Source organism: Tripterygium wilfordii, chromosome 4 (genome assembly GCF_013401445.1).
Source record: "Tripterygium wilfordii isolate XIE 37 chromosome 4, ASM1340144v1, whole genome shotgun sequence".
Lineage (NCBI taxonomy): Eukaryota > Viridiplantae > Streptophyta > Magnoliopsida > Celastrales > Celastraceae > Tripterygium > Tripterygium wilfordii.
In genome coordinates this window covers 809049-835178 of record NC_052235.1, presented here as the reverse complement: position 1 = coordinate 835178, position 26130 = coordinate 809049, and the positions used below count along the sequence as shown (strand labels likewise).

Here is a 26130-nt window from a genome sequence, read left to right as displayed (position 1 = left end):
AAGTTTTTTTTTTTTTTAATCTATGTGGCATGTTTTTTTTGCTTGTCACATAGATTATGTAAGTTTATGGATGAAAAAATTATGGATATATATCATTTTGGATTTAAGATATGTAGTTATCGAATTTAACTTTTTAAGGTTTTCAGAGTTGGATTACATCATAATAAAATATCCAATCCAATAATGTCGGAGATGTATAATTGCCAATCACAAATTATATTATTAAGGTTGGCTTTCATGAATCATGACCAGAGCATCTATTGGCTTTTCACTTTTGTTCTGTATTGCAGGGCTATCTCAACCCATCGAATCTTTCGGGCCCATGAGCCTTCGCAAAATTGGGACCTTATGACCCATGAACTCTTTCAAGCCCATGGGCCTTACCCATCTCAATTTGCCAAATGCTCGTTGTTTCTTTTCGTATCAATAATCAATCGATCTTTCCCTCTCAATAGTCAATAGTCAATAGTGCAATAACTTCTGGTAGACATTCCGTCGAACGAATTATGGCCGCGAAGGAACGAGCCTAGATGTTTCACTCTGTGGCGGGAGACGGAAGAGTACATGTAGAAAAGCATCACAGCGGGTCAGACCAGATGAGATTTCTCCTCAAGCGTTATCATTCGTTGTTTCAAGCTCTCTAACCCATCTTCTCTGTCGTGAATCAAATGTAAGTAAGAGTCTGAGCAATACCAAAGGCGATGATGGTTCATCTAGTCCGTTATCAGAGCCGCTCACTGAGTTGATGGAGATGCGTAACTCTCAATAGACAAACTTCCAGAATGTGGACGGTTGTCTTCGCAAGGATTGGAGGATAATAGAGCTGGTGAATTATTCTGATTTGGCTCTATGTAAGGTAAGGGGCTGTCGCCATTTCAGTACTAAATTATGTGCATGATTTCAAATCACTACCTCCAGCAAGCTTTGCCATTGAAATATCATCTATTAATATGCTAAATGCAAATTTGAAATTATAGATGTTGAACTAAATATTTCAAAGTTTTGGTCGTTTTATGTATATTTACTTCGCGGACATGTTGTGTCAACTTCTGCACTCCCACATATTATGTAGATGAAGGTAGGAGCAAAGAAAAGGAAATGTAAAGGAAGTTTGAGACTAAAATCTGGAGTTTTTATTTGTTAAAACAATAAATCAATTTTTTGTCTTTATGCAACTACTTGCATGCTGGAACAGTAACATTAGGCATGTGAGCAAATACAATCGAGTATGGACCAACATCTATTGGGTTTGACTGGTAATTATATTCTGGTTCCAAATCAGGAATAGCCGCTGTTGAACCCACAGAAAGTGGTACCCCATTTAGAAGCATGGTTTGGCTGTGCAAATCCCCATCTTTTGCAGTTAGATGATATTCTTGTCTGAAAATTCCAAGGAGTTCATTGTTGCTAGCCATCCTGGAAATTTTTTTTCTTTGTGTTTGATTTTGTTCTTGCATACTCAATGATCCATTGCTGCCAGCGTTTCCAGTTGAAACCTGGATATGAACTGTAGTGTTACCATCTAGGTTGATCAAGAGCAGTGTGATCCCTTGCTGCAATGTTCAACACAATAGGTCAGCCAACTAGATATGGGTGAGCAAATAATTTGCAGCTCTAGTGTTCAAGGACGTTCATACCGATGCTTTAGAGCAGTGAGCGTAAGCACGTATTTTGTTTGTTCCGGAGAAACTTGTTGACAGGACCTTGGCTCCCATCAAACGGTGCCATAGAAGAGCACTATAGTAGTCAGGATTTGGAAGGAAGGTGTTAGTGTTGAGTAGACCATAATTTCCACCAATTAATGACTGCCTACAATATGTTTTGGTATCATATTTTGATGCCATTCCAAGCTGGTCCAAGTACCTGTTTGGATAGGATGAAACAGATCAATTTCCTTATAAGGTAATCATTGCTGACCGGTTTCCCCCTCTTAGGAATAAGTTTACAATACAATGAATTGTCAAAACTCAAAAGCAAGGTCAAGCTTACCAGAAACTGAACACAAATGCATTTGTGATATGATTATGGCCACTGTTCCAAGCACCCCCTGCTTCACTAACCCAAGAAACTGCCGAAGTCTCTGAGCTCTTCAAAATGTTTTGAAGGCTGCTAAACATTTGCAACCCACCATCAAGATATGATGGATTCAAGATTTTCTCTACAAGATCAGTAGCAACCCCTGAAACACACCAGAGGGTGTTTAGAAATATTGCTAGGAATTATGTTTTCCTATGGTGAAAACTGTAATCATAAAATGGATTATTTGTAAATGAAGAAAGAATACCCGGTCCTAGGTTATAAATGTGTTGGCTGACTGCCTGGAGTGATGAATAGGGTGCTTTATGTAAGAATTCTGTATACCAATTGACATCCAAGAACCCTCCTGGTGCCATGACTATAGGCTTAACCTTGAAATCCTTGTAGATAACTTGGACTAAGTTTTGCAATTGACTTATATCATATGCATATTGATCTGCAGAAATTCTTGCACCGACCCCATTCCCACTGAGTTCATTTCCTGACAAGCACCCGAGTTTTAGTATTGATTACCAACTATAAAGGCAGAGTTGCAAAATGTCTTTCAACATTTCTTACCTAGTTCCCAGCCATATATAGGATAGCCCTTATTGACTGTGTACCTCAATAAAGATTCAGCGTTACTAGAATTCCATGCTTCTATTACAGAACCATCAGAACCTATTTTCCTTCCACTTAGTGCATTTAATCCAAAAATCACTGCTGCCCTATAACCATTTAGTATTAATATTAGGATGTAAGTATTTGAATCGAAACAAAAAAAAAAAAAAGTATAAGTTGCTGCATTGTAGGCTCAATATATATAATTACCCAGCTTGTTTAAAAAAATCATTCAGTTGGTCCCATCGAGCTAGAGGTAGGCAACCTTGTGAAAACCCAAACACCTCTGAACTTTTTTGAACAAATGGAGCACAAGGTTGTAGACTACCATAACTCTGGTATGTCACCTTGTCTTGTAAGGTTCCACCCAATCTGATCTTTAGAGGTGAAAATGCTGCAAGAACAAAGAATGAGTTATACATTTTTTCTTTAATTCTATGTAATTATTTTGAATTGGGTTTCATGAGCATTACATAATACATACCCTTAATCGCATTTAACAATATTGGTTTGTTGAGATCCTTCCAACAGAGAAAAAATAGTGCAAATTAGAACAAGTTTTGAACAGAGGAAGTGTAGTTGAAAAATAGTGTTTTAAGAGTGAATGTTTAGCTTTACCAGATTTAGAAGAGAAGCTCTGCCCCAGCTACAAGTTCCATAGTCACATTTTTCAGGAGGCCACCAATCTATGGTGGCACAAACAAAGTCATTGTCTGTTTCTGCAATTGGAGCTGTTCCATTAATTGACACCAATCCCTGCAGAGCAACAGAGATTGAGCTATGACCCACAAAGTAGAGCCAAAATATCAAATGCAAGAGGTTAGACAAAGAAGCCATGTCTTTTAACAATTTTCTCTGCCTTGACTTTTGCCTGTGTATGAGTTGTTGCAGGTGTAGAAGTGGTATTAATATATATAGACTCTCTCTTTTTTTTGGGATAAACTCTAGACTGCTTAGCCTTAGTTGATTGGAGTTGCCAATTCAACTGTTATTTTAGCAGATGGTTCCAACCAGAAATGACAAAGAAATGAAGCTGGTGACAGAAGAAACGTAAGTCGCGATTTGCCATATTAACTTCATTTACAAAATTAGATAAATTTCATAAATATCTAGATACTACAAATTAGAAAATTTTCCATTTATTTTTGCATGTTAATTTCCTTATAGAGTTATCCAAGGTAGGCAGGCTTGTTATTACAAATTAAAAAATTTCCCTTTTCATCGTGTATGGCTGCATGCTATTATGCTAATTTCCTTTTTATTATTATTATAAAAAGTCACCTTTTTTTGTACTATTTCAGGCGCAACTAAGGTCAGCTTGACAGATCATGCTTGTTGAAGGTCAAATGTTAGCTCTCAGCAATTGTGTTATATAAAAGCATTTTAAAAAGTCTTAATTTAGAAAAAAAATTAGAGGATTAATCATTCAATATAAACTAAAGAACATATGTATTTATATCAAAAGTCAAATATATGACCAGATGAAATATTTAGTTTTTCAATTAAGGTGTGGTTTGGTTCACAGAATTCGGCTTTTCAATAATAAGAATTCTCGTTTTGTCAATGATTCTTCTGTTTGGTTGGTGGAATTTTTGAAATGTAGAATTCGAAAGAAAGTCGGATTCCTCCTTTGGGAAGAACTCTCATCTCCTCCCAAAAAAAGATGAATTTTTGGAATCCTCACTTATTTTTAGTAAATATATCAACAATATCTCACAATTATGTATTTTAAATACGTCATTTTTATATTATCTCATTTATCATTGATTAAATATGATCAAATAAAAATCAGCGAACCAAGCGAGACCTATGATATGTCAGATTAGGAGTTAAAACAACTATTTTCCCCACCAACTTCTTCAATATTCATGTATGAATCAAGCCCTAAAAAACTATTTGAATCAGTTTTCTAAACCATATAGGTTGAGAACCATGAATGACATACTTGTCAAAGAGCAAGCCATTTTTAATTATCTAGTTCCAATTTGTTTGAAAATCTATGATCATTAAAATGCTTATCCAGTATTGCCAATATTGAATTGACTAATTCATTCTGTGAACAAGGATACTAGATTAGAGTTAGGTAGTATTAATTCGTAAGTCAAAATGGCTAAGAACATTAGTATTATTTAAGTCAGGTAGCACATTACAGTGTTTTTGTGGAAGTGGTGAAGGTTTTTGTTGAAGATGCGTACAAGTAACAAGAGGAAGCAATGGTGAAGGTTGGGTCTGAGGGAGCCGTTCAGTCTACCAGAAGCAAAATTGTCTTCTTTTTATTGTGAACACGATTGGTGATGCTGGTGTAGAATACATTTGATTTATGGTTCGTGACTGGAATATGATATGTTTCCTCGACAGTTCTTATTCAAGTGGCATTTGCTGGCATGGATAATATATATATATATATATATAGAGAGAGAGAGAGAGAGAGAGAGAGAGTAATCATTGTGCTACTTCGACGATAAATTGTTTGGGCCTGGGTTTATCTCCAGTAAAACCCAATGGGTTCGTAGGTAGGCAATAATGGGCTATTGCCTTGAGTCTTGGGACTAGTCCATATGTTGATGGGCTTCTATGAGTCTTGGGGTTGGGATAGCCCATATGTCAATGGGCTTGTATTATGGACCAAATCACATTCGATAAAGGATAAAAGCTCATTTCTCAAAATAAAGTAGGCCCGTCCAACTTATAATAACGCTCACATTTCTTCCATCTTTTCCATGTGGGATTTTGTGTTGTGGTTGGAATTTATAATGAATGCATGTTGGGCAATATAAGCAGAAACTGTATCTTATTAATTGATTAAATGTATTACCGTAATTGGTGAAAAAAAATTATAATTACTATATATAAAAAAGGAAATTAATCTATAATTATTTAATTTCCTACCATAATTATTTATGATTTCCTATAATAATTGTGTAGATTCGTAGATAATCCCTATTATAAATTAAAGAAAGAATGCCCACTTCCAAGAGAGCTTTAATTTCTTACAATGGCAAAGCTGGTTAAGTGTTTTATGACTCTTCTAATTCTGAATCTTGCCACCAAAGGTAAGAAACCATGCATTTGTCATCGCTTATTCTCCTTGTTTTAACTCTTGTTTTTGCACTCTTTAACACTCACACACACACACACCGACAACAACAAAAAGTGCAGGTTTTTGTGCTTGCTCTCTGGGTGACCTTATTATAGGCACTGTCCGAAGTGGGAAAGAGATACAAGGCAAGACTGAATGGAGTGTGACAGTCACCAACACCTGCGTTTGCGCCCAAAGCCGCATAATTCTACGTTGCCCAGGATTTCAGTCTGTTGAACACATCAATCCAGATATTCTATACAAGCAAGGGGATGACTGTGTCCTCGTCCGTGGCTCTTCCCTGCCAGCATCTGCTTCAGTCACCTTCTCCTATGCTTGGGACCCTCCCTTTATTATGTTTCCCAAGTCATCTATTATTGCTGGTTGTTAGAGATTCCGTTGATGCAAAAATAATGAACAAAAATGCAGTCGAGCATCTGCGTTTTGGCACATAAGGCTCTGAGCCAGATCTGTGATTGTTTATGAGTAATATTATTTAAGGCTAGTAAGCCTATGTATGCTACATGGGCAAAAATCATTATATCAGACATTTGAATTCCCCCAGCTATACTTGAGCATAAAATCTTTCCTCCAAAAATAAGTGAAGATGAAGAAAAGCATGATGGCTAAAAAAACAAAGCAATCAATATTATATATAAAAACAAAGCAATCAATATTATTATTACCAGGTCTCCCTACTCGGCCATCTCTATCACGTAATATTTGCGACAACACAAAGAAGACCCTGATTGAAAATTGAATAATCTATTGTAATTAATTCCTTTTTGTATTTGTCTTATTTTCTTGTATGACTAGAAACTAGACACGTCACTTTAGTTTAGTAAGATAGGTGTATATATGTTGTCTTTATTTTCTCCTTCTTGGTAACTTTTGATATACAGTACTGTAAAAGTTCTTTCTTCAATGAAATGCAGATTCTGCACTTGTCTTTCTTTTCCTCACTCATAATTGTCATCAGTCATTCTAAGTTTTACAATTATATCCTTTACAATCTAAAAACAGTACAATTGAGGTCACTAGATCTCTGAAAATAAATTTCAAGAATTGAAAGGAAATATAAGTAAGATACTACCACAAAAGCGAATTACCAAAGCACACGGAACAACAAACAAAAAGTAATCGGAAAGTGGTACTTGCAGATAGTTAAACCCTACCTTTCAATGCAAAATATTATACAAATCATCATGGTCCATATGATCCCCAGGGCACCATAAAAAAAAGTTAAACACTACAGACACTCTGATTTCAAAAACATTCTCAAAATACAATAAGCAACTTTAAACTAAAATTAGCAAACCCCTTTGCGGAAATTAGGGAAAGTATAATCAAGAGAGAACAAACAAGGGACTTTGCGGTGAGAATAGCAGTCTCAACCACCACAACTTCCACGAAGGAGCAAACAAATCTCTCCGAAACGACAACATTGGGGCAGAGGTTTTCCATATCCACACACCCTACAGAATCTAGAGGAAAAAAAAGAGAGAGAGAGAGATAAGAGCAACCTAGGGAGTGAAAAACCCTAAGGGCCTAAACTACAAAAACGAATTCACAAGACCGGATTCTTCACCTCCAAATTGAGAGAATTAGAGTTTAAGATTGAGGGTTTATGCTAGGGTTTTAAAGATACTGTGGAGAACAGAGATGCTTTGGAATCTAACAGAATCTATTTCTAGAAATTATGATGTAACGATACCTCGTTTTTACTAAATACACCTCTTGTTAATAGTAATCCATGAAAACTCTAAATTTTTATAAATGTACCCAAACTACGTAAATCTTAGACATTTTACGAATACACCCCGTCATCAGATCTTGCATTGTCGATCATATTGTCATCTATTGGGGTCATTCTCGAGTTGAAACTTATCGGAAATGTGAAATTCCGACTCATAGTTATCTTAGAATCGGTATTTGAGACCAAAATCGTTCAAAAAAAAATGCCTTGTTTGGGATCAAACTCGGACCGCCAATTTCCGACAGCGTCTTGACAGGAAAATGGGTAGAATGGAAGCGTCTTGCCACAAGGAGTCCAAAAGTGGTGTTGGTTTCCTCCAATAGTAGCCAAATTGTCCGGATCGGGCGACTTTTCTCGCGGTGCCTATAGACTTTTGAATGTGATTTCGACTACCATAGTCATCGGGTTTAGTTCGTGATGGTTTGTGCTTCAATTCACATTTGGGCTGAATCTAAGGCCTTCTTTAAAATGGGCTTTACAAGAAGATTATCGACCCATCTTATCTGGGCTGAAGCTGAAAGGTGCGTCTTAACTGGGCTAAAATTGAAAGGAGTTTAGGATCTAGGCCAAGGGGGTGTATTGACCAGAGTCTGAGCCCAGTTAATAAGTAACTCATAATTGATCGTTGCCACTGATCACATGGCCGCATGGGGTTTGATCCTATGTTTGCAGAGTGCTTGGCTGCCAGGGAAGCAATGGCTGCCAGGGAAGCAACCTTGTTTGCAAAGGATCTTCGGTTTGATTCCATCATTCTAGAGGGAGACGCGTTACTAGTCATTGAAGGGCTGAATAATGATGATAATATTTTTTCTGAGACAGGTTTATGTATTGAAAGTATTAAGGCGTTGTTTTCCCTTTTCTCTTATGTAGGCTGTTGTCATGTTAAGCGTGGAGCAAACAAAGTAGCTGATGTGTTGGCTCATAAGGCTTTGTTGTGCTTAGAGAGTAGGCAATGGGTTGATGTAAATCCAAGGTTTCTGGACGATGTAATTGCTGCGGATCGCAATTCCATTTCTTCTTAATGAAGCAGTATTTTCTTCTCAAAAAAAAAAAAAAAAAAAAAATTATGCCTCCACCAACCAGTAGCAACATTTGTCGCTTTCTATCCACAAGATAACAATGTAGTTGTTATTGGTGCGGATGACTGCAACATGTGTCGTTTTCAAATCCAAGAATCGGCCCATGGAGCTCAATCCAGAGTCGGCCCATAAATGTGAGTGAAGACTGGGATCTCTTTGGGCCTTCGACCGAGAGGGACTGTGTTAGGTGGGCTTAACATTCAGCTTGTTGCCTACTCCAATCCAAGAGTCGGGCCATAGGGCTCGAGGGAAGACTCGGGTCTCTTGGGCCTTAAAGGCTGCTTTTGGCTGGCTTAACACTCAAGTGTCTAGAGTGTCTATGGACCTCAGGTCGTCTAAATTAGCCCTTCCCTCTAACTTCGAATCGACTGTCTCAAGTTCAAAGTAAGCAGTCTCCTCCCCCTGCCATTGCAATTCAAACTGAAAAAATGTTTTTTTTTTTATAAGTCAAGCTAAGACCTTCCGAGTTTCATAAGCAAAGGATCAATGTACAAAAGACGGATGTTCTGACCTATCCCTTGACATGGAACTACGGAATATCAGGTTCTTTGGCAAGGTTTGCTCACATAGGGATTCTTCATAAGGCGTGGTAAAATAGCTCACGGGAGCATAGTGCCTAGCAGGGGCCGCTGTCTGTCAAAAACAATTCAGAGAACTGCCATTCCAAAATAACCCATAATCTTAATATATAAATTCAGTAACCATGTCATAATTCTTCGCATGGCACCAAGAATTCACACAACACCACAGATCAATCAGGTAGCATGAGATTAGTTTTAGAAGGAAATCTACTCGACAATTTATAAGTTTTAGCTTGTTAACATTTCCACACAAGTCAATTTGGGCCTCTGATCAATACAGCCTCAAGACTCCACCTTTGCTGCTGCAGATGCGTAACTTACACTGCTGTCCCTTGTAGTTTTGCATTGGCTTGATTGCTCATATCGAAGGAATCTAACCTTTATCTTTGTCGAGCAATTTCTCAGCATCTGAAAGAAATAAAGAAAGCAACTAAATCAAAACAAAATCCATTTTCAATCGCTCATATATGAGTCATAAGTACGCAATTATCATAGAACCATATAGACATTAACAGAACAAAGAAGCAGGTGAAAATGCAAGTTCCGTTGAACAATACTTTGATCGCAAGGCCAAAAGACAGTTTTTGAGCTTTGAGAGGGCTTACAGCAATTTTGAGTCACTTACATGGAGAAAAACACTGATTGGATGACGTCCACAAATCGTGTTCTCGTACTCCGATAAATACTGTTTAAATGCATCAGGATCTCCTGTTTCTATAATGTCCATACCCATCTTGTCCAAGGCCTCAATGGATTTGTGTATGGCTCCGTGTTTCTTATCATAATGCATGTAATTGAACCTGATGAAAAGAGAACTCCAGTCAATGTGAATGCAGTCTTAGCATACAATTAGCTAACTGGGAATCAAATGCCTCCACCCCCCACTTCAGACATGAAATATGCAGCTTCAAGCTACAAATGGGTAAATCATGTCCCAAAACTATGGATTAAGTAGTTGTTGTCAACGAAAACATTGACATAACAAAGTTCATATCGATGATAATATAATACAATCTACAAGTACCATCCAACCATCATAATTTTCCCCATCTCACTCTCAATTTAAACAATTATCAATGTACGGTGATATTGGTGGTGTTTGCTCCCAAGCAAAGGGAGAGGTTAGATAACATGTATAGAACAGGATGTCAGGAGCAATAAACCTCATGAGAGGAATGAGCCAAAGCACTGACATCAATGAACCTCAAGAAAGAACCACCATGGATATCAAGAAACTAAACGAATATTATGGTGTCAGGTGGGCTAAGTGATAGTCACGTGCTGTCCCAATCCAAAATATGAAGCAGAAAACATAAAAGGCTTCTAGTAAAGGAATAAAATAGTCGAGCAGAGTTGCAGACTATCAAAGACTTGATCTATAAATTTGCCAGCGAGAGAAACTCAGAAACATACCGGGAACCCCAGTGGCAAAAATCCGAGGACACGGAAAAAAAGATAGTTGGATCATCCACATATTTTGCCAACAACTTCCCATACATAGCTTCATTATTGGCATTAAGAGCACCAACCAAAATGGGCACAACTTTTACCGAATGTCTGCATATAATAATTCCTAGAGTCAGCCCCAACACAGTAGCAAAATAGCAGCACAGAATTATACATATCAAAGAAGCAGTTACCCCTCAAATACTTTAGCAAGATATGGCAAGTGCATTTCCATGCTATGTTCAGCCTCATCCACGCGAATATCCATTAATTCAAATTTCGCTGTGGCTTTTAGCTCCTCAATGACTGAAAGATAGATACAAGCATGCAGATGAAGTGACGAAGTCAAGAATTTTGGTGAGAGGACATTTTGACCAAATGTCAAATGTAAGCTAAAAGATAAACATAATGATTATATACTAGATAGTATAGTTGGTAATAATTCATATATTATAATAATGCTTCCATTTATGTCAATCTTTAGAGGTGGGAAAATTCTAATAGAATTTTCAGCTAACATGGCATCATTTCGTCCAAAAAATGAGGAATTGCAGCTGAAGTGCATGCATAGTTGTGAATTATTTTACATTGAAGTTACATTTAAACAACAGAACATAGGATAAAGCTTGTTAATAACAATATACAATGATGCACAAACAAACATAACCACTTCTCTTTCATTTCACATGTCATACATTTACGAAGGAACTCAATGAAAAAATAAGGTGGTAGAACAGACAGTGAAGGGACCATAATTATAAGAATACCAAAATAAGAAACAAAAACCTTATTTGCATTCGTTTCAAAGCACATTGTTACATGAAAAATTCATAAAATTACCAAATATGAGTGACTTATTGGTCAGAAAAAATATAATGGGCAATACCTTCCAAATCTATCGGTAAGTCCCCAATGGGAGTCTTATAAACTGTTGCTGTTGAAAGAGCACATTTTGGAGTGTAATAATGATGAGATGGGCCAAGAAGAAACACCCGTGAACTGCAGCAAGAACTTTCTCACATATTAGACACATCTTAACTAATCAATCCTTTTAAATTTTAACAGCCAGCCAGAACTTAGAAGAAGAAGGAACACACATGTTTGTTGGGTCTATGTTTCCAAATGCATAAGCAGCGGCACGACCTGAATATGAATAACCTGCATGTCTGAAGTTCCAGTGCCGCCGACAAAGTAAGTAATGCGCTATAAAGTCATTACCAATACTTGAAGATAAATAGAAAGAGATGTTCAAAATAACTCACGGAGCTATCACGCCTCGTACATCAGGAGATTTATCCAGGCCAGCTGCCTTTAGCCATCCCTCAAGCTCTTCCTCCAACTCTTTAGCTGAGAAAGGTCAGCCAGCGGGATAATAATATCATAACTATTTTGCAATAGCTTTATAACAGTTCACTTATAACGAGCTTAAGATATCATAATGTAAGACCATCCAATCCATATATGCTAAGAAAACGGGGAAAAATCATCCAAAAAACAAAACAAAACCAAAGACATGTTGAGAAGCATATAGAATTCCTGGGTAAGTCATCCGAAAGTAAGATCACCGGAAAATGGGCAAAAAACATGAATCCCTTAATTCAATCAATCAAACAATTGCAGCTCAGTGCCTAGCTTAAAAGCAGGATTATATGGATTCCACTTTACACCTCACCTAAACTTCTTGAATGGAGCAGCGGTCTGCAGTTAGCTATAAGAGAACAGGATCTGCAGATTACAGGCCCAAGTATTGTACTATAGACTTATAGAGTTAGAATTACTCTGTCTATAAAATAGAAAGATAAAAAAAAGAAGAAAACACGGAAGGAGAACTTCGGTAACGCTGTCAAAACATTCCCTTGAGAGTTAAGACCCAAGGAGAGGTTGAATTTTCCATTGAATAGATAAGACAATGCAGTGTAACACATTGAAATATCTTAACGAAGCTTTATCAGCAATCCTATCAATTCAAATTAAACGAATTGACTTCACTGCTCCACAAATCATAAAACTCCGTAGAAAAAATGCCTCGCATATTTTCTATTCAATTTGTAACACCCAATTCATGTAACTTTCCGAGCAACTAAACAGAAACAAAAATAACGAGAGAGTTTTCTCAAAAAAAATTGATCAAGTTTAACAAAAGATTGAAGTTTTGAGTGGAGGAGACATACGATTGTCGGTATACCATGATCCAGCATGCGATGCCTTTCTCACCTTCTCCATTTTGAAACAAATCGATCTGACAAAGGCCCTAATTTTGTGATGAAAAGAGTTTTTTCTTGATCGAGAGATGCCCTTCCGTCAAGTAATAATGACGACTGAAGCAGCAATCTAACACGCCTCCCATAGTTTACTATCTATACTCTATAGAGTCTAGTTTGTGGGTTCGGGATAAGATATGTTGTGCTTAACGTACATTGCGGTTCATGTACACGGTCCCCCAAAGATGCCCACCTTGACTGGTTACGTTACGCTACGTTACTTTTATTTTTTTAATAAATTTAATTTTTGTAATGGAAATGGTTGATATGTTCCAACTCGGTCACTTGTTTAAAAGATACAATTTTTGTTTAAATCTCTCTATCAAGTGATATCGGAGTCGATGTTAACGGATACTCCCTGTTTAAAAGCTACCATTTTTGTTTAAATTTCTTTAATAAGTGGTATCGGAATCGATGTTAACGGATACTCCCTGGTCCAATTGTTTTGCTCATCAATAATGCAAGTGTGCAAAATAGCATTTTAATAAGAACACCAGTTGAATTTTAATTTCATTTGCCAAAAGTGCTATTGTAAAGGCGTGAGTTTGAAATCCTAAGAAAGATGAGAGAGCAAACAATCAATTATCTTGGGTTGCACAGATGCCCAACCCAAAAAGAAAGTGAAATACACTAATAGACACCAGTTTATGGCATACAAAACCAAGAAACTTGCATAATTGAGAATGCTGACAATCTACAACAAATAATGCCCTTCTATTTATGAAAAAACAGGATGATAATTAATAATTCAAATGAAATCATATACCCATCACCCAAACTACATACAACTTCAATCACTCTATAAAAGAATACCCCCAACCCCTAAATGGGGGAAGGTTTTGCTATAACTATACCGACTTTACGTCAAAATTTGCAAGCTTTTTCAGATACACACTTGTACACCCTTTGTTCTTCGCTCCCAAAGCAAAAAACAAGTCCAACATGGACAAAAAAAAGAGAACTGCAATCAGAGAGAAAAACAAAATGTCTTAGTACGATATGTCTGTCAAAATCTCAGCTCTATTAGAACGACTAAAAACAGTTTGAAAGGGAACACTTCTGCTTCTACGATTCTAACGACCTCTTGAATATGAGCAACCCTAAACATGGATCCCTTTAGAATTGTAAAACCAACATGCTGAATTAGCTATTAACATCAACAGTTCATGTTTTTGAGGTTATAAATAAATTGTGCCACTTCACTAACAAGTCAAAACACATATAAAAGAATAACAAATTTTTACCTATCTTAATTGAAGACCACGCAGTTGAAGTAACAATGGTTGAAGGATTTCTTCAGCCCCTGAAGAACTCCCCACCAGCAAAAAAAAAACTCAAACATGCTCCAAAATGTGATGAATTTTTGGAACCTGCCGACGGAGCAATGGCTCTAGCCGGAAAGATGGGACACCAATCTGCCATCTCTTAGCATCATACATTTCATTCCAAGCCTGTATTATTTCATCGATTCTAAACCCCAAACCTGCAAATATGACGAGAGTGATCAAATGTTTGATATAAATTTTGCAGCATATGAAAAGAAATATAACCCGACCCCAACGAACAAATTTTGTAGTTTACCTTTCAGTGCTGTTGAATTGGAACAATGGTTCTTTATCATAACAGCTACATCTGTTGGAGAAGCACCAGCGAGTTCAAACTTTTCAACTGCTACCTCTAAACATTCTTCCCAAGTCGGCAGCTCTAGCTTGTATTCCACAACAGAACGTTCATACAGCAAGGTACCCCACAGGAGATATACTTGTGAACTCACGTTTGCAGCACAATCTGCAGCTTCGTCTGGAGATATGTCTTCAAACAGTCCATCCAATCCCATCTTCTGTAACCAAGCTTTATATTTACCAAACTTGGATAGCCCATTTAGTCGCCGCTCCTCCATCTCCTCCCACATCTGCATACCCTTATCCATGCAGTCCTCTGCCTTATTATAAAGCTCAAGGACCTCCTGAGAAGCCGCACTCTCTAAATCAATATTGGTTCCAGTTGCATGGTACCAAACAAGTTTTGCTTGCTCAAACTGCTGCTGCCCAAGTGCAAGATAAGCTTCATAGAAGTCAGGTTTGATTCTCAGTGCTTCTTCATATCTTACTCTTGCCTTCACATACTCCTTATGCGTCCACCCATATGCAGTCTTAATCTGCTCAAGCACCACTTCTCTAGATCCATCCTCTGGTAAGAACACCTGCTTTCGGGCCTGGGACAAGTGAACATTTCCCCAATTGAACAATGCCAAAGCCACCATCTCTTGAAATTTATCTGCAGCAATATCAAAAAGTTCCTGGGCATCTTCAGTAATAACAGTATCCTCCATAGCCTCTGAGTACAACTTCATGCCAAGCTCATGAAGGTCTAAATATGAGTCAGAATCAAACCCAACATGGTTCTTGAACAACCGTGCAAACTGGACAATCCAGTCTTCAATGCAAGTTGACCCTTTTCCTTCTTCTACACCATTCTGCATATTCCCATTCTCGACGACATCACTTGGTTTTGGTTTCTCGTCTAGTGTGTGCACTTTCTCCTCCTTCTCAAGGCCTGCTCCCTCATAAGATGGTTCTTGATCTGGATTAACTTCAGTAACATACAACCTAAGTGAACCCCGAGAATCACCCAAAAACTCAGCCAATCTCAGCTCCTCCGTGGTAGTAATTGTCACCAAATCACCTTCTTGATCCCTATACTTAACAAGAACACCCTTCAAACCCGGATACCTATCTCTCACTATATCCCTCACCAACCTAATACTGCAATTCAACGGCAATTGTGCCCACCTTATATCCTCACAAAGCACCAATTTCACTGTCCTGGTAATCACTTTCTCTTCCTTAACATCCTTAGCCGCCTCCTTATCTTCTTCAACGTCCTTCGTAACCGCCTTCTCTTCCTCAACATCCTTAATCACCTCCTTCTCTTCTTCAACATTCTTTGTCACCTCCTTCTCTTCCAGAACAATATCCTTAACAACAGCAACCTTCTTCTCTTCCACAACTGCCTTATCTTCCTGTTCCTCTTTCTTCCCCTCCAATTTACCACTACTCTTCTTCTTTTTCCTCAATTTCTCCTTCACCACCTGACGCAATTGCGTAGCACCAGCTATCTCAACTTTATAGTCCTCAGCATTGATACCCTTTTCGCTCATGGCCTTCTTAACACTCTCTAGGACCTCCAACGCAGATAGATTATTGGGTTCCATAACCAAAACATTACTAACATCCCTGTATGCCAAATCCAATCTATTCAAAGCCTCATAACACATAGCTCTCTTCAACAACGCTTTGGAATATCTGGGCGACACTTCTAGGGCTAAATTGCATTCGTTAATGGCTCGAGGGTACTCACCGAGGCCAAGCTGCATGTAACAAGCGGCCATGTTGGAGCGTAGATAGGCGGCATCGATGTGGTTCCGAGGAAGAAGCTTGACGGCCTTTTCCTACTTTAACATGGCACCTTCATGGTCCCTTCTTTGAAATAGTCTGTTACCTTCTTCTTTGAGCTCCTGAGACATAGCCATGAAGATCGCCGTATCTTCATCGAACGCTTTCGAGGTTCGATCGGCCGAAGGTTTAGTTGACTTGCTGTTGATATTACCGGTTTTTGGTGATGCCGGGCTTTTTTGAGTCTTCTTCTTGCCGATGGGCTTTCCCATGGAAGCTGACGGTTCAAGTTTTGTGAGAAACCAGAGAAAGCCCCCTACAAGAAGACAGAAATTTTGAATTTTAAAACTCCGATTTCCAATATAGATCAAGAAAATATTGAGCTTTAATTGGATGTTCTGTTCGTTAATGGCGGAATCGGTGAGTAGAGAGACATTTCTGCGATTTTCTCTCTCCTAGGTTTCATCCTGCCAAAACAGAATGTCAACGTTGTCAGCGGAAATGCTAGGCCCCATTGTCCCATTAAAGCGCGTTGCTTCACTTTCCTGATTACTAATTAGCTTATTAGACTATCAGTTACTGCATTACACAATGAATAATACATGTTTGCCCATGAACATGATTTTATTGCAATCTGAAAGAAAATCAAAAGTAGCCTAGGGGTCCGGCCAGAAGGGCAAGCATCCAATTACCGACTTGTATTTTGATTAATATAAGACATGTAGACTAATTATAGTGCAATTAAAAATTCTAATAAAATCTGGATGGGAATCATGGATCCAAGAAGAACCGTATGGCTTGGTTGATAGCTTGCACCCCGTAATCTACCAAGCATAGGTGCAACAACCGTATGTTTCCTTAATCTATTAAGGTAACTTAACCTAAAACAACTCACCAAGTAATGGCCGACAGATGAACATGACACATTATGGGCAACAAATCTACAAGACGACTAGTCCATCCACAGTCAACCTATACAACTTTCAGAACAATAACGGAAGACATCCTCTAATGAATACAGGAGAAGGGTATGAAAGAGAACAAAAATCTAACAGACTGATGCCCACAAGAGGCATATATCGACCACAAGCTGCATAACAACCGCAATTCGGATGATCCTCCTGTTAGTGCCTTAACTTGTGCAATATCAGCCACCGCACCCTCCCCTGCAATTCACTTTGATAAAGTAGTGTGTTGTTAGACTCTGCCACAGATTCGGATTCTCCTGAAGTAGATAGTGTAAATCTCAAGACTGAACTCAACTGAAAAGAGCTATTAACATGCTACGGACAAGACACTTGTTCTGGTTCAGCCAAAAGCTGCGGAGTCCAAACCTTCCGTCTCTTCCAAATTGCAAGGCAACTCAACTGCTGAATTTGACTAGTTGGAGTACCCAGAGATGGAAGAAGCATTCTTTCAGGGTAGCATCACAATGTGGATTACAAAAGCAACTTTATGATGGAGCAGTCACGTGCATAACTCTAGCGGAAGGATAGATGTCCCATGACTCCCGAGTCTACAGTCCGAGTAATATCCCTTTCACGTTTGTGTAGAACTCTTACAAACTCCTTTAAGCTTATATTTCCATCGCAATTTGAGTCGAAGACGTGGAAAATAATATCAACCACATTGTCAGTAAGTGATATGCCGCACACCTGATATTTGCAGAGATCTTAATAAACAAATCCAAAAGCCTCAAATGATGGAATAGGCAGTTTGAATCGATTGAATAAAATACATCCAAAGCCAAACGATGATGAATAACAACATGCATGGAATACTACCAACACGTTCAAACTAGAAAGAGAACACAAATAATTCAGTAAAAAATTATAGATATCCAGAAAAGAGGAAATGTAATCAAACCATGAAACAAAGCCAAGTCTTACGTGGGATGCAGCTCGCTGAAAGTCCATCCTAGTTAGCAGGCCATTGACTTTCCCATAACTGAAAAGAGCCAAGGATAATGGTTGCAACGTTTTACGTAGCTCCGCAAAACTCCTGAATTCATCTAGTGTAATGCGTATATCCCTAAGACGAGGCTTATTATTCAACTCATCAACTCGGTTAAGCAAACGGTCTAAGTGGCTCATATCAGCAGAGGTTACCATGGATAATGCAAAATCTTTAGCTGATATGGTCCCTTGTCGCTTGTAGTCATAGTGTGAGAATTCCAATATCATAATCTAACAAAAAGAATCGTTTGAGATTGAAGTTAGCCCAAAGATCTGAGCAAGGAGAGATAAATAGGCAAAGTAGAGCAGTAAAAACGCATGGATAACAAATCCAAAAACGACCATGACGACCATGAATGAGATAAATACGAAGTCAAGGGATTTATGTGGTGGTGACGATGGTGATGGTTGGGGCGTCGAGGGTATCAGATACCCCACCTAGCATGACCTTATGCAAACAAGAATGACATGAACACAACAAAACAACTAACTTCACCTTCAAATTACATACCATGATTGTTTAGAGCGCAGGAAAAGAAAACAACTAATTCCATGAAATATTGTATACTACTAAAATCTACTTGAAGTCACAATCTAAGACCTATTTTGACCAACCTCATTCCGCGGCAATCAGATAATTATCATGGAGATGGAGCTGCAGTGCTGATATTACAACAAGACATAGACTGGCTGTAGACATATCTGTTCACAGCCAAACACAAAAAATGGTCTTCATATAGTTTAGAGGAATAAAAAGGGGTCTAAGGCATTCACTGGAAATTCACAAAAGATCATGCACATGTTTATTATTTTAACATTGACTTCCTACTTCCTAGGGACTAACAGCATATCACATTTGCTGGTGATTTTTACTCACTGACGAACACCTCTTTTTTCAATATAAAAAGGGTGACCGATTCTAGATTGTATACTGCTGCTGCATACTTTGATGAACACTATTTGTTTATCAACTCATGGAAGATAGAAGTTTAAATTCTAATCACTACTGTTTGGTCAACAACAATCGAACCAGTACTGTAGGGTCATATGTCACCATGGCAACCCTCTTACCAAAGAGATGTCCGCTCTTACTCACGTCATTCTCAGTCCTCAAATGAAACTCAACTTTAGAGCTGGCAACTTTGGCACACTGACTTCAGACTAAACACGTGTGATGGTAAAACATCATCATTAACATTATGAAAAAAATATCGCCGCAATAAAATCAGTGCAACAACATCAAAAACACCAAATAAATCTTAAGATATTCGAGCAGGCAAAATACATCTCAATGTGGAAAAGAAAAAGAGAGCGAAGGCTTACTTCATCTTGCAACTTCCTCAGAAACTGAACAAAATTATCATGCTTAAGGCAAGACTTTCCATCCTTGCCAAAGAAGTACTCCATCAAACCCCCATTCTCCACAGAACCTTCAAACTTTAACCTAGTTCTAGGACCATCCCTGTAAAAAGCCCCTTGTCTGTTATGAGATCGCATCAAAGCCATCACTTTCTTGAATTCTTCCTTGCTTATTTCCCTGTACATCGAGATAAAAGGTCACTTACCAGCATCTTAGTCAAGTAATTGTACAAAAATATGATAGAGCACTTATCGGTTATACCACTCAGTTAAATCGGAACTATCTAGTGGTTCCTAAACTTCAAGCAAAGCAATGTGTTTCACATATTTAGTTCCTTGACTAGACCTAGTTCAAAACTTCGGTCAGTGTAATCAAGTGATGTCAGTAACTAATGCAATCGGTAGGAAAGAAAATTGACAGAGGAAACATGGGAAAGAGATTGGAAAACAAGAGGCTGAATTGATGGCTGTATTACAACGCACTTCTAATCCAACAGATGTTCCCATATACTCGTTCCTCATGGTAAAAGTTTCAAGATTATTCTTTTTTAAATTTCACAAGACAACAATATAGACAAACTATCATATGTGTACTAGGCGTGCATGGGAATGAACTATCAGACACAATAGAATAGTCTTCAGTGGCAATATGTGAGAGAGCTCCCCAGATCCTTCAGGAGAAAGCCATTTAAGGAGAGATGGAAAAAAAATATGTGCACTTGCCGAGGGCAATAATTGAAGACAAGAGGTTACTCCTCCTGCACAAATATCTACCATGTGCAAGGAAAATTTTCAAAATTTCAGATTCTTTTGTTTTCTTAAATAAGATGTGAAAGCATGTGACATTACAGCCCAGGACATATATAATGCAGGTGTGCATGAAGATTCCTGCTCAGACAAATCTCTGGTAAAGCGATCTTCCCTCTATAGTTTAATTCTCAGCATTCCATGAAATCAGCAATGCAAAGTTTCAAAACATTGAAGCCTAATTGCTAAAACTGACCTCATAAAATCGAATCAAACAGATAAAGGTGTTCCTTTTAATAATTCACTCTTGACCCAGGAAAAATGGTAGGAAAGAAAAAGCCTAGAAACCTAGATTGTGCAAAGTTGTGATACGGACCCATTATTGTTGATGTCGAACATTTTGAAAGCCACGGAAAAACTTGACTCTGGGATGCTGAGTATAGTCACGAAGAAGATATACCTGTGACAAAAAAAAAATATTAAAGCTTTATCCTCCATAACTTGAAAAGATGCAAATTGAATATTTAACTAAAAAGTACAAAGTAAACAGAAACAAGGGTGATTTTGAGCCAAAAACAAATACAAGAAGTGCATAAGGAACGTAGAATTTGATTTCATAGAATAAACTCATATTGGCAACTCACTCTTGGAAAGATATAAGTCCATCACAGTTGACGTCAAATAGCATAAAAAATTCTGAAGGTGGACATCTTAACTCGCCAGGCCTCCTTTCGCCACTTAAATATCCATCCCTAACAAGGTGTGATTCAGATGGTGGAAAAACAGGAACAACAGCTCGCATCAAATCTGCTGGTTTCATAAGTAGTTTTCCTTCTGATGTTTGAAAAGATGCAAAGTATTCAAAAACCTTCAGTGTAAAGGAGGAACAAATTGTCAAAGAAATATTTAATGTGGATAAAATTTAATCTAATATACTAAGCAATGCGCCCTACACATCGGTACTAAACTCCATTTTCCCAATTAACACGATAAGTTACAGAGCAAAGCATAAACCTTAAAGATACTGTATTTTGGTGGTCACTCTTAGCTACTATACTATACAGTTTTTTACCCATCAATACACATTCCTTCCTCCATGCTTGGTATCTACAAGATGTTTAAAGTCCCCTTATCACTCTCCATCAAATGATTATTAACTCTTCCCTAAATGAGATTCTAAAAAATATTCGATATCACCTCTTTTTCGTTTTTAGTTTCTTCAGCGACCAAAGTAGGGTCTTATAAGGAGCATTCTATAAAAGAATTGAAACTGATTTTGTAACTAAACAGTCCCTAAATCACATCGCCATAAGACAAAACTGCTTGGAACATCAATGATAACAAAAGGTCAATATTGCAAATTTAAAAAAATCTTAGATGATCATTCATCATTGTCATAATGCACACAATTAGTTTGTAACTACCTTCTCAGGCGGGCTCCGCAACCTTATACGCTTCTCATATTTAAAGAAAATATTTCTCCTATAATCATCTGCAATCAAAGAAAAAAAAAATTAACATTGCAAGGCCAATGTTCTCTCATTCATTAAATAAGGACGATAATGACAAGAAGAGACTAATAACCTCCGAAGAGAAAGCTTGAGCTACTTTCAGGAAGCGAAAGTTTCCGAGTATTGATTATCACCGAATTCTTAACATATCCAAATCCAAAATCGGAAGGAGAGTCAGTATTTGACCAATATAGCAATCCAAGACCAGATATGACTCCGATCCCCGAAAACCATCTCGTGAAAGTACCAAAACCGGTGTTCTGTTGCTTATCGGCGTCATTGATTGAAGTCAACGACGAAGATGGAAGCGACGGGGAGTTGGAGACTTGGCGGGACTGAAACCGTTGTATTGAGGAGAGTCGGAAGATTGACGGTGCAGATCTTTCGAGGGACGTTAGAGCCTGCATAGTGAGCTCAACTTGCGATGCGACGCCTCGACGGTGCAGTTACAGATTTGGAAACTGAAAGCGGATGACGAGTTAGATATTTTGGAATTTGTTTGATTTGTATATAAACGGAGACGGAGGAGGAGAAAAGAAAAACGGTACCGTTTAGAAGACTTTGGGCGCCCATAGTTTATGGGACGCGATGGGTTAATACAAGGGACGCCTAGGCCCTAGACCCACGTTTGGTGAAGTGAACCGTGAATATTTAGGGACCTAGTCACACGAAGGTCCCTCTTGGGCCTTAATTTTGACTGATAGAACCAGCCGAGTACCCTGCCGACATGGTTGGGCCTGATAAAAGGCTACTTGGACCACTTGGTTCATTCACGTCTCTAGCACTCTCTGACAAAAGGGCCATCCCAACCGACTTCCTTTTTGGCGTCTTGCAGTGTAAACCATATCAACTTCTTAAATCTTATCCATGTATCTTATCCAGTTCCAATGAAAGTTGACAGGTGTTGAAAGACCGAAACCTCTATCTTATCTCGTCACGTGGAATGGGGAACCATGTTTCGGTCCCGTCTTGTGGCAGCACAGAGGAATGGTCAGGTCCCGTGCATACTCTTCATAAGACCATCCATCACATGCGTCCCCAACTGCCGCTATAAAACTGGTTTTTTGTTTTCCGGTTATTCAAGTATTTTTTTGTTGGTTATTCAAGTATTAAATATGAACGTTCCCGTAACTTTTATATAACTAAAACCGAATAAACCTCATTAGCCTTTTCTCTTTCAGGCATAGGGTTGTTGGGCTGTTGTGAAGTGGTCCTACTGCACTATCTCTGTACACATACAGCTGTCACTGGGTCAGCGGCATTGATTCCGCAAATTAAAAGAAAACTCTGGGTGGTGGCGGATAGGTGATTCATGATTGGAATAAAAACCCTTTTTTTTCTCAAGGTTTGTGTATAACCCAAGATGATTGCACTAAACTTGAGTCAGATCCGATTTCCGTATAGTTCAAAGTTTCGAAATTCCCTCCATTAATGACGTCTTACTTTGCCAGTTTACCTCTGGCATGTTCATTTTGTGTGATATGCCTGCAAGGCTGCTCTACTAAATTCATCATCCCACACACACACTCTTTCTTTTTTTATACCAATCTTTCGAAAGGGGTCCTCGAATATTTCACATTGTGGCTGATTTTGATAAGCCCAGCTGTCCCGTGATCTACCCCAACTTCCATAATTTCATTCCACTGTGGTTCATATTCTTTACTTACAAGGTTCCTTCTTGGGTTCTTCCCCCCACAAATCAAAGGGACAATACTTGCAGATCTATTTTAGGAACCTTTTTATTTCAAAATAATTTAGAATATATTATTTATTCAATATTAATATGTAATTATTCCAATTCCAAATATTATTAACTCGCGCGAGGATCCACAAGCAAAGGGAATCTGTCTCTAGAGGACTCATATAGTTCTATTTGTCAAAATTTCAAATTTCCAGTTGTCCATTCTGCCAAAAGTAATTGTTCCGGATCAGTGCAAATAACAGGAGCCTGCAGAAAAATATAGAAGATCATAACCGAAACAAAACAAAAAAATGTAAATAAAATAAACTTAAAAAATAAAGAAAATATAACAAAAATAAGAAAAGAACGTACCTCGCAACAGAGAACGAAATCGGAAAACGATAACGACGAACGTAACAGACGGAGGCAACGGTACAGTGAAAGTGAACGAAACTTTCAAGGACGATGGAAGTTCATATGACGGCACGCATAACGGATAACCCAACGCTGCAGACTGCAGAGTACACGGATGGATTGAACCTCACAAATCATCCAGCGATGGCCATACCAAACAAACGACGCTTTACTAATTAATTACTTAAAATAAAGGCAGAATTAATCGGAGTTCATATTTTCAATGATGATATTGATTAATTCTTTATACTAATTTGGTTCTTGCATTAGTCAATATCCGAAATCTCCTTGCATAGTAATTGCTATGTACAAACAGGGTTTTCTCTTCGAACTTGTCCCACAAAATAAGCTAGGAGAGACCCAAAAAACTAGCCGTATTCAAGGCAGAACTCATCCGCAACTTAACTGCCGCCGCACATCTGTAAAACTCGTCCTCGTTGGACTCGGTCCAAATCCAAATCCAAATCCAGATCCAGATCCAGATCCTCCGAGTCGAATCGGTCCAAGATCCGAGTTATGCCTATGTTGGCCACGAACCATTCAAAATCGTCACCGGTGAAGGCGTCTGAGAGGATAAAAGGAAAAACGAACCAACCTGAATTAAAGATCCTCGGCTTTGGACATCACTGAAAGCCGACTCTGCCGAGGCTGGAACGCTGCTCTTCTTCTCTGTTGGTGTGAAGAAGGGCGAATCAGAGCCGTCAACGCTCTTCTCACCCACTCTCCTTCAACTCCGCCGATCCTCACTAGCGAATTCGTCATCGCCGATCTCCGCATATTCAACCGATTTGACGGATAAGAAGAAGAATTATTGTTACCGTTATTACTACTAATATTCTTATGCAGACTGCAACGAAACGACCCCCGATGCGTCGTTGGAGAGCACATACATGTTTTCTTAGGGAGTGAAATCGGATTGTTCTGTTTGGACAAGGCAATTGAACGACCAGGCGATGTAGATCTATCAATTGAGAATCGAAAAGAGGTGGATCGCGGAGCTGAATAAAGATTGACACGAGTAGGAGACGCAGATCTGTGATGGCTATGGTTAAAGAAAGTAGAAGATGGAGAAGAGAAGCTGGAGCCTGTCGACGAAGCGAAGGCTGAAGATGAGGATGATATGGAGTAACTAGTATTTGATGTGTGGAATCTACCAGACGGTGATACAGAACGCAAGACTGGTCCGCTCGATCTTCTAGAAGATGAAACAGCCATTTTGAATTCTAAAATAAGTGGTAGAAATTGAAAATTGAAAGGAATGAGATGGGCTTTTTGGGAATTTTCTCTCCTATAAGGCCCCGTTCGCTGCCTAGTTCGGCAAACCTAGCGAGTCTCCGAGGCTGGATTTATAGGTAAGAGAGAAGAGGGTAGGGTTGTAATTAATGGTTGATACCGTTGGGTTTTCTGTATTTTGGTTCCTCTGGTTATGTTAACTATGATTAAGTAAGTGCCGGTCTTAACTAGGGGCGGGTTAGGCAGTTTGGATTCTAATCCAACGGCTGGTTATGATGTGACTCCACAAAACTACAAAGGGGTAAGCGGTTTGTCTGACAGCTTTTCTAGAACCTGGCGATACTGCCGCGTGTCAGCTTGTGTGATCCTAGAGAAACTGTGGCAAGCAAAAGTACGATATTGTGGCTGTTCTTTGTTGGTAATTACGGCGTGCCATTGCACGAACATTTTGTGTGTCCTAACAAGTAGGTCCTACTTTTCTAGGAGCATTTTAGGGGACGGCAATCACAAATTTTTATGTCACTAAATAATTTTAGTTAGAAAAATTAATGCTCAACATTTTACATATTTTGAGTGTTATTCAATCTAATGTGGTTGGTATTAGGTCTTAATTAAGCGACTGCTTGAGTGGACTTCAACATTTTAGGCTTCATTGTTAGAATGGTATTGGGTCAATTAGTACTACCTCACTCTAATTGCACTTGCCAAGAAATTTCAAATATCCTTATTAAATGTTCATTAGTATAATGGAATTACTAGTTCCTAAAATTACGTAAATGAGCAAATACATGAATTGTGGGGAGCTTTTGTATGAATCAAAACTAAAAATGTCACTTGAAGACTATTTTTTTAAACCAATAACAACATTATACAAACTTGTCAATTGAACATTTGATATAAACTTAAAGTCAAACCATCAAGGCCTGCACGCACATAAATTTCTTACCCAACGATATGATAAATTGAGTCAAATCCTAACGTGCTACCACAAAAATA

General features: G+C 38.4%; 6 protein-coding genes across 7 annotated transcripts; 1 reads left to right on the top strand and 5 right to left on the bottom strand.

Moving 5' to 3' along the window:
• Positions 1-1114: 1114 nt before the first annotated feature.
• Positions 1115-3910, bottom strand: LOC119997687 (heparanase-like protein 3). Its single transcript, XM_038844852.1, has 8 exons — positions 3256-3910; positions 3122-3158; positions 2848-3031; positions 2596-2744; positions 2285-2518; positions 1990-2179; positions 1638-1863; positions 1115-1553 (listed from the first exon to the last, which is right to left on the bottom strand). The coding sequence occupies exons 1-8, from the start codon at positions 3472-3474 to the stop codon at positions 1176-1178; spliced, it is 1617 nt and encodes a 538-aa protein (XP_038700780.1). The 5' UTR covers positions 3475-3910; the 3' UTR covers positions 1115-1175.
• Positions 3911-5632: 1722 nt separating this feature from the next.
• Positions 5633-6107, top strand: LOC119996132. Its single transcript, XM_038842664.1, has 2 exons — positions 5633-5690; positions 5833-6107. The coding sequence occupies exons 1-2, from the start codon at positions 5633-5635 to the stop codon at positions 6105-6107; spliced, it is 333 nt and encodes a 110-aa protein (XP_038698592.1).
• Positions 6108-9185: 3078 nt separating this feature from the next.
• On the bottom strand, positions 9186-12926 carry LOC119996017 (protein MEMO1). The gene is made up of 8 exons (XM_038842514.1): positions 12750-12926; positions 11841-11925; positions 11676-11744; positions 11465-11577; positions 10773-10884; positions 10546-10689; positions 9758-9932; positions 9186-9540 (listed from the first exon to the last, which is right to left on the bottom strand). Exons 1-8 carry the CDS (start codon positions 12799-12801, stop codon positions 9415-9417), a joined length of 876 nt encoding a protein of 291 aa, XP_038698442.1. The 5' UTR covers positions 12802-12926; the 3' UTR covers positions 9186-9414.
• A 480-nt stretch (positions 12927-13406) lies between these two features.
• On the bottom strand, positions 13407-16760 carry LOC119996761 (protein PHOX1-like). The gene is made up of 3 exons (XM_038843524.1): positions 14421-16760; positions 14210-14322; positions 13407-13800 (listed from the first exon to the last, which is right to left on the bottom strand). Exons 1-3 carry the CDS (start codon positions 16228-16230, stop codon positions 13723-13725), a joined length of 2001 nt encoding a protein of 666 aa, XP_038699452.1. The 5' UTR covers positions 16231-16760; the 3' UTR covers positions 13407-13722.
• Positions 16761-17008: 248 nt separating this feature from the next.
• On the bottom strand, positions 17009-22322 carry LOC119996762 (calcium uptake protein, mitochondrial-like). Of its 2 annotated transcripts, none has more exons than XM_038843525.1 (7): positions 21880-22305; positions 21720-21787; positions 20940-21163; positions 20672-20755; positions 19513-19726; positions 18124-18420; positions 17009-17889 (listed from the first exon to the last, which is right to left on the bottom strand). In XM_038843525.1, exons 1-7 carry the CDS (start codon positions 22211-22213, stop codon positions 17716-17718), a joined length of 1395 nt encoding a protein of 464 aa, XP_038699453.1. In that variant the 5' UTR covers positions 22214-22305; the 3' UTR covers positions 17009-17715. The 2 variants fall into 2 exon arrangements, with proteins under 2 accessions (XP_038699453.1, XP_038699454.1); XM_038843526.1 differs by lacking the exon at positions 17009-17889 and adding an exon at positions 17896-18031 and having other exon boundaries at positions 21880-22322.
• A 1759-nt stretch (positions 22323-24081) lies between these two features.
• Positions 24082-25232, bottom strand: LOC119996763. Its single transcript, XM_038843527.1, has one exon. The coding sequence runs from the start codon at positions 25114-25116 to the stop codon at positions 24502-24504; it is 615 nt and encodes a 204-aa protein (XP_038699455.1). The 5' UTR covers positions 25117-25232; the 3' UTR covers positions 24082-24501.
• Positions 25233-26130: the final 898 nt, after the last annotated feature.